General features: G+C 39.1%; 1 protein-coding gene across 2 annotated transcripts in view; it reads left to right on the top strand.

The window, feature by feature from the left end:
- spag17 (sperm associated antigen 17) overlaps positions 1–12,502 on the top strand; it is a 29,937-nt gene extending 17,435 nt beyond the window's left edge. For both annotated transcript variants that reach the window (XM_083909838.1, XM_083909839.1), the window contains 22 exons: positions 389–534; positions 1,748–1,868; positions 2,283–2,617; positions 3,326–3,511; positions 3,794–3,936; positions 4,230–4,360; positions 4,489–4,622; positions 4,712–4,900; positions 6,260–6,373; positions 6,448–6,499; positions 6,867–6,957; positions 7,039–7,068; positions 7,857–7,950; positions 8,067–8,151; positions 8,305–8,344; positions 8,472–8,536; positions 8,865–9,001; positions 9,310–9,488; positions 10,034–10,094; positions 11,463–11,609; positions 11,993–12,125; positions 12,219–12,502. In XM_083909838.1, the coding sequence (XP_083765964.1) occupies positions 389–534; positions 1,748–1,868; positions 2,283–2,617; positions 3,326–3,511; positions 3,794–3,936; positions 4,230–4,360; positions 4,489–4,622; positions 4,712–4,900; positions 6,260–6,373; positions 6,448–6,499; positions 6,867–6,957; positions 7,039–7,068; positions 7,857–7,950; positions 8,067–8,151; positions 8,305–8,344; positions 8,472–8,536; positions 8,865–9,001; positions 9,310–9,488; positions 10,034–10,094; positions 11,463–11,609; positions 11,993–12,125; positions 12,219–12,247 (2,642 nt within the window). In that variant the 3' untranslated portion in view covers positions 12,248–12,502. The remainder of the gene's footprint in view (positions 1–388; positions 535–1,747; positions 1,869–2,282; positions 2,618–3,325; positions 3,512–3,793; positions 3,937–4,229; positions 4,361–4,488; positions 4,623–4,711; positions 4,901–6,259; positions 6,374–6,447; positions 6,500–6,866; positions 6,958–7,038; positions 7,069–7,856; positions 7,951–8,066; positions 8,152–8,304; positions 8,345–8,471; positions 8,537–8,864; positions 9,002–9,309; positions 9,489–10,033; positions 10,095–11,462; positions 11,610–11,992; positions 12,126–12,218) is intronic.
- The last annotated feature ends 313 nt before the right edge of the window (positions 12,503–12,815 follow it).

Consider the following 12,815-nt stretch of genomic DNA (forward strand, 5'->3'; position numbering starts at 1 on the left):
ACCACAACAAAGAAACCGCTACATCAACCTATGAACCGCCTGCATTACCTTGTCTCTGTAGTTTCAATATTCCAGATTTTATTCGGTCATTGACATGTAAACATGGTCCTATTTCTATCACTACTGCTCCTTTTGAATTCATATCTATGAATTAGCTGCTCCATAACAAACGCCACACAACATTGACACTGATTATATTGGACAAACTATGTTGAAGAGGAAGAAAAGTGGAAGATATGTATTTTGTTGTGATTTGGCACTATAAAAAGAATATGCAATTTCATTCAATTTGAAAGTGCTATATAATAATTATTATAATGCTATTATTATTTCGAAGGACATACATTGTTACAACATCTTTCTTTGTCTCTTTTATTTGTCTGTACAGAGCAGACCAGAGAGAGTAATTGGAAAAGGTGTTGGATTACTACATATACCTCTGGATCTCGCGTCTGCACTGTGGGGTCCATACACAAACGCATACGCGCCCCCTGTCTTCTCACCTACAAGGTTGTAGACCCCATCACACATGAGGTAAGAGGTGCAGTGCTACTCCTCACAGTACACAGGCTTCATTTTATTTTGGTATCAAGCCAGTTAAACTGGCTTTTGGCTTGGATAAAAGTGGTTTACAGCGTTGTCCTGTTCTGCAGCATATTAAAAAAGCCAGTACATACTACAATACAGAGCAAAGACCCAAACAATCAACAATTACAAAGCAATTGTAATTGTTGACTTTCCCTCATTCTACGCCAGAGAATACTTACACTTCACAATAGAAGCATGTAAAATAATTAAGATATTTAAGTTAATTTGCGTTGGAGTCTGTGACGACGCTGAAGTCCAGATTCATAGATTCCTGGTCGGCAGTTAAGGGGGAATCTTATTTACAATGATCATGTCCATATCTTTTTCAAATAAAGTAAATGTTTTATTATGTCAGTGTGCCTTAAAATACAGTAAGTCTTATATTCATGCACTTTAACACCAGTAAAATAGAAAGTGTAAAAACCTGACGATAAGTTACATTTCCCTTAAGTTTACATCTCACTGCTGAGAAGCTGTGAATCTGGATGAAAAATTCAGCATTGTCACAAATAAATGACAGTACCTGATATGAATAAAATCCCTTGCCTGTGAGTTTCCATCACTTCATCTTCTACGCTCACTTTGAGTGTGTTTTATAGCAGTGAGCCACCTCTGCTATCCTCAGGATCTTTGGTGATCCAGTAATAATGCTCTCCCATTAGCCTTTCCCCGACTGTTTCATCATCTGACTCACAACATCTATCCACTATCTTCACTTTTTATGAAAACAGCCGGTGAAGAGAGTTGCCTGACATATTGCCAGGTATTTATGCTGCTAGTTATGTGTATGTATATGCATGTGAATAGCTTAATTCCCTGTCAAATATAGTTGTGTGATACATCAGCTACTGGAGCTCTATAAACAGTACTACAAAGAAGAAGGTCAAAAACAGGTTAGATGGAACATCATATTTTAGACTCTGGGTATATATTTCCAAAAAAATATAAAAAAAATTGTCTATATAAGTGTGATGAAGAAGTAGCTGCTTCAGGTGAACATATACTGACACAATAATTCATGTATGTATGTATATGTGTCAACTTAATGAAATAGATGTTAACCCTATCTGTGCATAGAGATGGTGATTTGCCCCATTCTGAAATGATCTGATGCTTGTTAATTGCTGACATCTCTGTTTGTGTTCTGTTGTTGCGTCAGGTGATGCTGAGCCGGGAGGATATGGTGGTTTCTGTCCAAAATAAAGATGGCTCTCTAAGTGTGGAACACGCAGATGGAACCAGGATCACCACTTTCTACCAGGAAATAACAACAACCGCAGGTGGCTAACAGTCGACTTCACTTTGCTTCATGTTCACAACCACAACTCGTACCGCTATTTTCTACATTTTACATTTCTGTATTTTATATATTTCCACTCTTTGTAAATGTGATGTTTTCTTTGTAATCTGCTGAACTTGTTTCTGTTCACGTGAAACCTACTGCATGTCTGTCCATCCTGGGAGAAGGATCCCTCCTCCTCTGTAGCTCTACCTGAGGTTTCTCCCATTTTTCCTCACTCGTGCAGGTCTAAGGACAGAGGGTGTCACTTGCTAACAGACTATAAAGTCCGTCACTATATAAATAAAACTGAATTGACAGACCCTATACATACAACTGGATTTAAAATATATTTTTTTCATAAAATACTTTATATGTATATTTTGACCAGTGTCTATGTCTGTTACCTTTCCAGGGGAGCATCGTAAACGTGCGTGTTTTAAAGCCACTCACGCTCAATGTGACTGCTGTGCAGACAGCAACGAGAACATCCAGGATGACAGTGGAAACGTCAACAAAGAGGATTCTGGTTCGGACTCAAGCGTGTGTGAGGATGTTTTCGATGAAGGGAAAAGTGATGAGGCCGTGTCTAAGAATGAGGAGGAAGGTACTGTGACAACCAAAGAACAAGTGGTGTTGGTGGAGAAGGAGGGCTATGCCACCGTGGTGATGTATCCAGAGCGACATGTGGCTCACGTCTTTTTGGCTGATGGAACTGTCGTCACCGGGAACAACCAAGGAGCCTATCAGGTGAGGGGTTTATTCAAGTTTGATTCATTCATTCATTCATTCATTGTTCTGGGGTTTATCCTCCACATGAGGGTTGCAGGGCCACTGGAGCCGATCCCAGCTGACATAGGGAAAAAGGGCGGGGTACACCCTGAACAGGTAGCCAGTCCAACACAGGGCAAACTTTCACAGACAAACAACCATTCACTCTCACAATTTAGAGTGTCCATAAACCTCTGCATGTTTTTGGAAACCCAGGTACAGCTTGAAATGGTTAGAACAAATGTGTTGTTAACAGCTTCATAGTTTAAAAAATCCAATATGACTGTATCGGACTGATCGGCATCCTTATTTACATGAGCACAATTTACCATGTGATTTAACAATGTTAATCTGTTAATATATTTTTGCTTTAGCTTTGTAGACCCTTAAATAATTAATAACTTCATTAACCTGAGTAACTAACTAATAAATGGTCCATTAAAACCTGAATTAACTGTTAGTAAATGCTTGCAACAGCATTTTATTGTAAATAATGTACCTAAATTATATTTTTGATAGAAAGGGGTAATTTATACTATTAAGTTGTGTGCATTGTGTATTAAGTAGTAAGTAAAATAAAAGTGAACTGATGTATACCACAATTAAAATCCAACAGAGTGTTTTTAGTTAAAAACAATCTACCGCATTATCTGTTTATTTGTGTTTTTGTTTGCTTATGCATCCAAGGTATTACCACCCAGTGTGGGGCTCCTGCAGATCCAAAGTGACGGGAAGTGTGTGTACACCACTGACACACTTGTAAGCCCCAGTCTTGAGGACAATTTTCCCTTAAACCAACCAGGAATCTACACCATGAGTCACCACGACAGTGTGGCTTGTGATGTTACAGACCTCGATGGAAACCATTTTCAGGTTGGTCAGTTTTATAAGAGGGTATCATGGTGTTTAAATAACACACAGTTAACTGGTTGCCTTTCAAATGTATTACACATTTTAACCAAATTCTGTCAAAGAAAATGTATACAATGCAAATGAGTATTTAGAGTGCTCCCCATTCAATTGCTTTTGAACACACAAACTGAAAATGAAGATCAACCCAGGCTGATGGAACCTCACCGAATAAGAGTGTGAAGGCAAACTGCAAAATGAAGCACCAACATGACATTTACTACCTGTCTTTCTTATGTGTTGAAGGTGATGGAGGATGGGCAGATATCAGTGCTAAACTTTAGTCCCACTCCAAGCACACTGAAACAGTACGATGAGGATGATAATCAGGAGGAGGAGTTGGATGACAAAGAATTAGTTTCCAGGCTTCCTGTAAAACATTGTCCCAGGTAGGCTTCCATAAAAATGTACTGTAACTCACGTGATATTTACATTAGAGATATTAGCCAATACGATACTCATCATCATCACTTCACTCGTCTTGTTGTAGTCTGTTTATTTCTATTCTATGGGAGAGAACAGCTTCATAGTTGAAAAGGTGGGGACTGTGCCATCCCCAATTTACACACTACTGAAGCTTTCACTGTTTTTTCACAAGAATCTACAGTTAAACTCAAGCAAATCCACACTTGAAACTTTCACTGTCTTGGTTTCACTAAAAGCTTGAAATCTTGACTTCCAGACTGTTTCTGGTCCACGATGACGGCTCAGGTACTGAACTGCTGAGCTCTCAGGTTGTTGAGGAGCTGCTCTACCAGGCGTATTCTGACCCTACCATAGCAGTGCTGAGGGAACCACTACCAGACACGCAAGGTGCACTGTTCAAGAATATCACATTTAAGTTAAAAACCTAATACATCTCCAGAGAATAAGTTGCTAATTAACTAAATGAAGTTGAATGTTGAAAAGTATCGGTGGATGTGTGCTTGTGCCTGTTCTAGATGAATTTGGTATTACCATCCTGAAGCCCCTTCAGCAGAATGTATGGTCCCAGTGGGTATTAGGGAAACAGAACCCTGACATCACCCCTCCCAATCTCAGGAACCGCACATGGCATGACTTCCCCGATGTAGAGGTGCTAGCACAAATAAACATATTGTACCTTTACACACAGGTAAACAACTTACATCACCTAGACCCTGAATTTTGTGTTTGTACTCTCAGAGGAAGAACCCAGGTCCTGTATTTGGCACCAACCTTGGAAGAGGTCTGAATGTGGGAGAGAGGCCGTGGGAATCTGCAGCACAGCTGCAGTCTGTAAGGGGCTGCCCTAAAGTCCTGCAGATGAGGGAACTACACCAGCACATACCATTTTCCACGAGTCTCAAAAATGCAATAGACACACGGCTGAAGGTAATATTTATCCTTCATCCTACCTCCCCAACAATAGTTGTGCCCTTTAAAACTTCTAGGGTGGATTTTTCTATGCTGGAATATTTGCTGTTTTTGTGAAGTCCACTTTTAGGTGTAAATCACTTTATCTGGGTATTTAGTAATGTTGTTTGTTGATCCAGGTGTAATGTAAAATGTTCACTGTTATTAGTATTTTATACTAATAACAGTATTATTTTAAGTAGTATTTTAAATTATACATGTTGTGATACAATACCTGTTGTACATGTTGTGATACAAACATTTGGACTTTGTGTGCATTTTGGACTGTCTGGGTATCCTACAGGACTACTGAAACTAAGCTAAGCATCCCTTCAATAGGTCTTGCTTCCTCATTGGTTGCTATTGTATCTATCTGGGCTTTTTGACCTTTTACTTGTCTGTTTAGTTGAGATGAAAGTTTGTTGTTGCTATGTAAGGTTATTTTGTCTGCTAAACTAAGGTTAAAGTTGTTATTGTTGCGGTTTGACTGAGTTTCTGAGCCATCACCACCACCAGGTGTGACGTTTCATTGATTACAGGGCTGTGGCCAACACAGTTGAGTAAGATTTAAGCCAGATCCAAACCAGCATCCTTCTCGGAAAGTAGTTGCTAGATTTGTCACTATTTGGTTTTGAAAAACAGTTGCCGGGGGTTTCTAAATGTAGCGACAAAGTCACCACGTCATCAACACTGTTGTTTGGTCTGTATGATAACTTTCATTTTCTTTCTTTATTTCACTTTCTTTCCCCTGGCTTGGTTCACTCTTCTCCATCTTTGGTGTAGAATTACAGCACCACTTTCAGGCCTGGCATGTATACTACAGCGTTTTCCGTCGTTTTGGGTTTGTGTGGATATAGATAAGTTCTATTTCTGTGTGGATACAGTCTTAGTCCGCTGCAACTTGATGTCAGATTCTAAATCTGGCATTGGGCGGAATCAGTTGCAGAAGAGGGCTACAGTTTAGCTACACTTTAAAAACCCAAAAAAGAAAATCTTAGATTCCTACTATTGTCAAATTAGTTCACGCAATTGTGATCAGTTGTGTCTGTGTAGTAAAGCAACAAAAAAAAGGCACACAAGTTTCAGATGTGAATTCTACAGTCATTCAGCAGTTCACTGGATGAACCCTTCTTGTCCCTGACAGAAGCTGTTTGCAGCATAGAAATATTGTTGCAATATTTCTGTTTGTGACGACCAAGCGGAGGCACGAAAATGACATCAACAACAGAAATCATCGAAAGTTATAAACTGCAGCTTTAAGTCTGTTAACAAATGCCAACCACTTCAAAATAATCTAGCTTTCACAAGATTGTAACAACTGTTCAAATGTGATTGTAGGGATACATAGAGAGTCTGATGGAGAGGGAGTGGCGATCGGAAGAAATTAGGGTCAAAGACCCTCGAACTCGAGAAGAGAGTGACCATGCTGCTGACCTGCTCAGCCTTGTGCTGGTCAGTATGAAAGAAGCAAACACACACATGCAAGCACGCACAAACAAACAATTAATTAATAATTTATTTTGAAGTCTTTTGCAGAAGAAGAGGACATTAATCTTTGTTGCGACAAGAAGACTTCAGGTAGGTCACACTGGTTTTTGTTAATAATCTCACTTACATAGTTTCCAAAGATTGCCATCATTGGCAATCGCATTTTCTCTGGGTTCTCTGGCTTCCTTCCGCAGTTCAAAAACATACAGATTTGGGGATTAGGTGAGTTGGTCACTCTAAATTGACTTTAGGTGTGAGAGTGTGACTGAATGGTTGATTGTCTCTATATGTGGCCCTGCGATGGACTGGCAGACTGTCCAGGGTGTACCCCGCCTATCGCCCTATGTCAGCTGATAGAGCAGTAGATAATGGATGCATGGATTATCAAAATGTGCTTGTTGTCTAGAAGTGATCTTATTTGTTTGACATGACTAGTGTGTTCTGTGTGTCTCCACAGTGGACATTGGCAGTCTGTATGGCCAAGGTCTTGAAGCCAAAGCTGACCATTCAGATTCTTCAGGAAACGCAGTCACACTCATCAGCGACAGGTAAAAGAGATATTAAAATGGATTGCATGCATTGATGTTTAAACTTTAATAATAACCTTTTGTATGCCCTCTCCTATCCAGTTTTTGGACTCAAAGACATACACAATACAGGTAATGAATTTCTCCTTCTGAATCATTATCCATTTTATTGTTTTAAAAGTGGTTGCATTTTTTTCTTGTCAACACTTTCACAACACAGAAAAAACAATTCTCACCTTCATGAGTCACCATATTTTTTATTGATATTTATCAGCACACTAACACAACAAAATAAAATAAAAGCAATCGACCACTCTGCTTGGAAATAAATAAACATACAGAGAGATGGCTCAGGAATTATGTATTGACATTAAAGTAGGTTAAAAGTAGTTACTGTGGATATATTACTTTTCCAATCTATAGTTGCAATATTCAGTCCAATAAAAGATAAAAGGCTCCCATATTTTACCTTATCATGCAACGTAAAGTTCAAACAATATAACAACACATAATCATTTATGACATTGTGTTTTAGATGGAGTTTTATCGTTATACAATTCAGGATACATTTTCTTGCACACAAAGTTAGCATTTTGCATTGCAGGTTCTTACTGTATTTTTTCAGAAATACAACAATTTGATATCCCAAGTAGCATATGCCACAGAGTGATGGGTAGAATCTTATTTGTATCTTGTCCCCACAATATACCAGAAGGTTTGTATTGCCCTGCAAGTCCAGAGGCTGTTTCTCCTCTAAAAGGTATAATTTGGAACAGCATCTATTAAACTATGTTACTGTTACTACTGAGAGAGTGTTGCAGTGTAGATAGTGAACAAAAGAGTGTGGATCTTCCATTGATACAACTGCACTGAAAATACGCTATTATTCATGGACTCATCAGAAATCATGTGTATTTCAGACAGGAACTGTGTGAGGAGAAGGCCTGCAGAGAAGCTCTGAGGAGGAGGGGTGTTGTTCCTTATTTCCACACAGAAAATATCCCATTACATCAGGTACTACAATTAAATAAGCTACAGTATATGTACTGAACTAGACTTTCCTAAACTACTTAGGTAGTATTGTTATGTTCAAATCCATGAGAAAAGGCATTGACACTGCTGTTTTCTAGACTCTATCTGCAGATCTGCCGAGCCACACCATCTCTAAACCAGACAGTGCAGAGGCCTTCGTGAAAGATGCTCCACATGAGAACAGTAAATCATTCAGAATCTCTAGGCTGAATATTGCTGAATTAAATTGCCAATACCATTTTTTTAAGCGAGTGAGAAACATAAATTGTAGATTTGATTATCATGCATTCTCTTTATCATATGAATATAATATTATACTTGTGCTTGTCACCGTAGCACCAAGGCCTTTAAACCCAACACCGTCTCAATCAGCAAGGTAAGAATGACAAGGATATTATGATCTGTATGAAGTTTTTCCAGACAAAGCGGTTGATATTTATCCAATACATTTTTTGTCTAACTGATGTTGTTGTGACACATATATTTGGTGTTTTTTTTCTCAGCCGTGGAGCAGGAAGTGACAGGTTGCCTGATAAGAGACCCATTAACCCCACACCTCAGCCTGATGGTTTGCTCCTTCTTATTTTCTTCATTTAAATTGAAGATTTCCGCAACACAGTGCCAGAATATTCTCAGATTAGCAAAAAAAGCACAGTGTGTACGGAGAGTATAATCAATCAGGACACTGAATGTTGCTGGGACATTTTGAGGGCACAATTTGAATTCTGTTTTAAGTATCATCTGGCGAAAGAATACATTAAACTTGTTAAAGTGGTGCCAAGACTATTTTGGTACTACGCCCCAAGTTTGTATATTACATTGAGGTTTTTTCTGCAATATTTCCAACTTCAATGTGATGATGGAATAACAACGTCCTTGTGTTTTTTTTGTGGCAGGTGAAAGCAGCCTGCGAATTTTGTCTCGGCCGTATAAGTCAGTCCACATGGACGTGACTGGAAAGCCGAGGAAATCTCAAGTCAGACTACCAGCCTCCATCCTCTGCTCCAAACCCAGCAGTGTTCCAAATGAACAGGTACAAAGCACGTGCATTTAGAAAAAAGTGACTGGTAGAATTCTCGTACATGTCAGTAAATCACCTGTGTTCCCAAAACAATCCAACTGCAGTGAAACATTTGAATTCATTATAAAGTTACATATTATTTTACTGCTTGGTTTTGAACAAAGAAGCTTGCCTCTCCCAGGCCTGACAAATAAAATCTTCTCTTGCAAAGTTTCCCATCCTGAAGCACAACTCAAGTTTTTCATAATCATCTAACTAAAAGAAACCAGCACGCATAAAGAACATTTTACTATTATTATTATCATTATTATTTATTCCAGTTCCTCTCAGTGGAAGAGCCAGTGAGAAGGAAGTGTCGGATGATTTCTCTGATGGATTCAAATGTCGTAATGAGGGGGTTCCAGCTCCTGCCATCCAGTGTGGACTTCGGCACAGTGCAGGAGGGCACCAACTCCACCATTGTTGTGCTGATGAGGAATGTGGGGGTTGACACCTGCAGGTATGGATGGATGGATGATGATCTCGACTTTGTATATGGAGAGACCCACATTATAAAGTTGGCAAACTGTCGTAACCCAAGCCACACAAAAATTCAGTCTTTGGGAACCACTGATGTAGACAGTATTCTTAAAGGTGCCATATGTAAGAATGTGGCCAAAAACGGTTACTACATTCAAATTCAAAATACCGAGGTCTTTTAGGTTTCCTTTTCTCACGTAACTGGCAACCCGTGGTTGTTCGGCAGCTGAGACTCTACTGACTGCAATGATTGGTAGACGGCGGTAGGTGGCACCACATGCCAAAACATGATTTCAAAACATAAACATGATTTGCAGTCTGCAAAATATTTTTTAATGCAAATATTTTGGCTGTGCTGTTGTTGTTGGTGAGTTGTTATATGAACATTATTCCTGAGTCTCTGTGACATATTAGGATTATTTTATGGCCAGTTGCTTTAGATTTATTACATAATGCACCTTTAAGAATAAGTGAATAATTAAATACACAGGTAATTAAGATGTTGCATCCATCTCTCTGTGCCAGGTTCCATGTGAAACAGCCTCGGGCCGAGACAGGCCTCCGGATCATCTACAATCCTGGCCCTGTAAGTTTCCAGTTTCAGCAAAGTTTAATTACTATCTGATTGTTGTCTCTTTGTTACAACTAGAAAATACAGAAACTATGTACATTAAAATTAAAATTACTAAAAAAGTCACCTCTAAGCGCATCTAGAACTTTTACTGCTTTTTTTCTCACCAAGGCCAGTCCCTGACTGTCAGTGTTTTATCAGCTGTTTTTCTCTCCAAATATCAGGCATATTCCAGAAAAAAATGTCAGACATTTCTCTCTAACAGCTTGATAATCAAATCTGTAGTGTCGAGTTTGTTTGCTGTGTTTGCTGATTCCCAAGAGTGGCCTTCTGGCAAATTTCTGAAAATGTTCTGGTATTTAATACTGTATGTTTTGTCCTGTATTATTCTAGTGAAGAGATTGAGACATAATTATATATGATAGGGATGGGCAATGTATGGATATCTAAACAGCCCACAACCCATGACTCAGCTAAAATGCTATTGCTGGTTTGGATTGACATGTTTACAGTCTGTGCATAGTGTAGCACAGGGGTCAGGAACGTATGGCTCGGGAGCCAGGTGTGGCTCTTTTGATGATTGCATCTGGCTCGCAGATTTCGGCTTTTCAGATAAAACATAAAATATTAAATATTATCACTTGTTTTAATCCATCCATCGATTTTCCACTGCTCATGTCCTGTTCAGGGCTGCAGTTGGCTGCAGGAGCAATTGTCCATTATTTTAATTGGATGATAATAGCCTACGTTGGCTGTTGCTGGGTAAACAGGTAAACGCCCCCTTTTGAATCAGTCTGCTCGGTCATTAGCTCAAAGCTAACCCTTCGACGAAGAAGATGGCGAAAAGAAAAAAAGATGATGAGTATCGTACATTTCAGGATGAATAGACTGAAGAATTCGCCTTTGTGGAGAGAGCAGGTTCTGCAGTGTGCCTAATTTGCAATGACAAAATTGCATCGATGAAACGGTCGAATGTAAAGAGGCACTTCGACACACGCCATGCTACCTTTGCATCGAAATACCCTGTGGGAGACAGCAGGAAGAAAGCGTGCCAAGAGCTACTGAGCAGGGTGCAAGCTTATTATTCTCACATTTAGTTGAATTCAGTCTTAAAATATATTATATGGCTCTCACTGAAATACATTTCCAAATATTTTGCTTTCATGGCTCTCTGAGTCAATAAGGTTCCCGACCCCTGGTGTAGCATGAGGATTTTTGGACATCATATCGCCTCATTCCCGTAACATGAGACAAAGTTATATAGATTAAATGATTTGTGATTACTTTTCCTGGTTTTGAAGGCTGTTGCATTGAAAATCATGATATTTATTATACGAAAAGTCACTTCACAACACTTATTTTAATCCTAATTATTATCTCCAGGTTCCTGCTGGTTTGTACGTGGATCTGCAGATTCAGCTTTTTGCCATGTGCTCAGTTGAAATGGGAGAGGAAGAGCCGAAAAAACACATCTCCCATGATATTGTCATCCACACTGAGACTGACATCATGTACCTGCCTGTCACTGGTCATATCCTTTCAATGCCTCAAGTTTGAAAATACTCACCACCTTCATGTAGTCTGACTTATTATGATTCAGACAAATGTTGTTGCTAATATTGTGCACCTTTTTGATTGTATGCATTTTTTATTACACCTGGATCCAATATGAACAAACCAGACAAACAATTGTTAAAGCCAATACTGTGTTTTTTTGTATTTAAGATGTGTGAAGGACACATATGACCAAAATAGTTTTGATTGATGTCCGATATTGCCACATTTAAAGTGGAAAAAATGACAAAACATTACTTCTCTTTCAAATGTTCTCGGAGCACACTTCAGCAGCTGAAGTCACTCATGTCAGTGAAGATAAATGCAGGTGACTTGAAATTGGTCCTTAATTAGTTTCACTCGTTCTTCCTGAGAGGTTGTATGACATTAGTCTCAAGGACCACAGCACTACAAATAAAAAGAAAAGCTCCAGGATACTTGAACTTCCCTCCGTTTCATCAGCCACGCGGGGAGGAGTCGTGCAAAAAAAAGGTCCGAAAATCTAAAATAAAATCTTAAATCTCACATATTTGAGAGGGAAGAGCGTCAGCATCACTGAACCTGTTTTTGTTCACAAATTTGCAGGAAATTCCAGTAATGCTGCTCGTCGATGAGGACTACACAGAATCATCATCGTCACTCAGATTGAAAGTGATGGGTGAGCGAGCCCGGAATAGTCTCAAGCTATAAGCTGAAAATGAAGCACGACATGACTAAATCAATCCAACTGTCAGTCACACGCACAGGATTGAAAACTATATCAACAACGAAATGGTAGAATTAAGAGTCACCGTGAAAGTTTTATATGTGGTGTCAAATTATGAAAATACATCCTGTAATGCTGCAAAACCTTGCTAACCTAATTTAAAATTGTCTACTGAGTTTAAGATGTTAATTAAACTCATTATGGTAAAGCTTTGTCAGTCTTTTACTTTGGTCTTAAACTGTCTTAAACCTCACCATTTGTTACAGCCCAACACTGGTCTAGATCACATGGGCGTCTTACCACATGCTTGTGTGACACTTAATTTTGAAAAGAGGAAATATTTGAACGGATTTTGACATTTTCTTCAAAAATGTGTACTAGTGCCGCCGGTGTTGTACCCAAAAGTGATTGTCTGCGTGCACAGCCTGTCAAAGCATTTGGCTACAGCTGTCATTCTGGAAGACTGGGTGAGTTAT

Source organism: Microchirus variegatus (assembly GCF_963457635.1).
Source record: "Microchirus variegatus genome assembly, chromosome: 2".
NCBI classification, from domain to species: Eukaryota; Metazoa; Chordata; class Actinopteri; order Pleuronectiformes; family Soleidae; genus Microchirus; species Microchirus variegatus.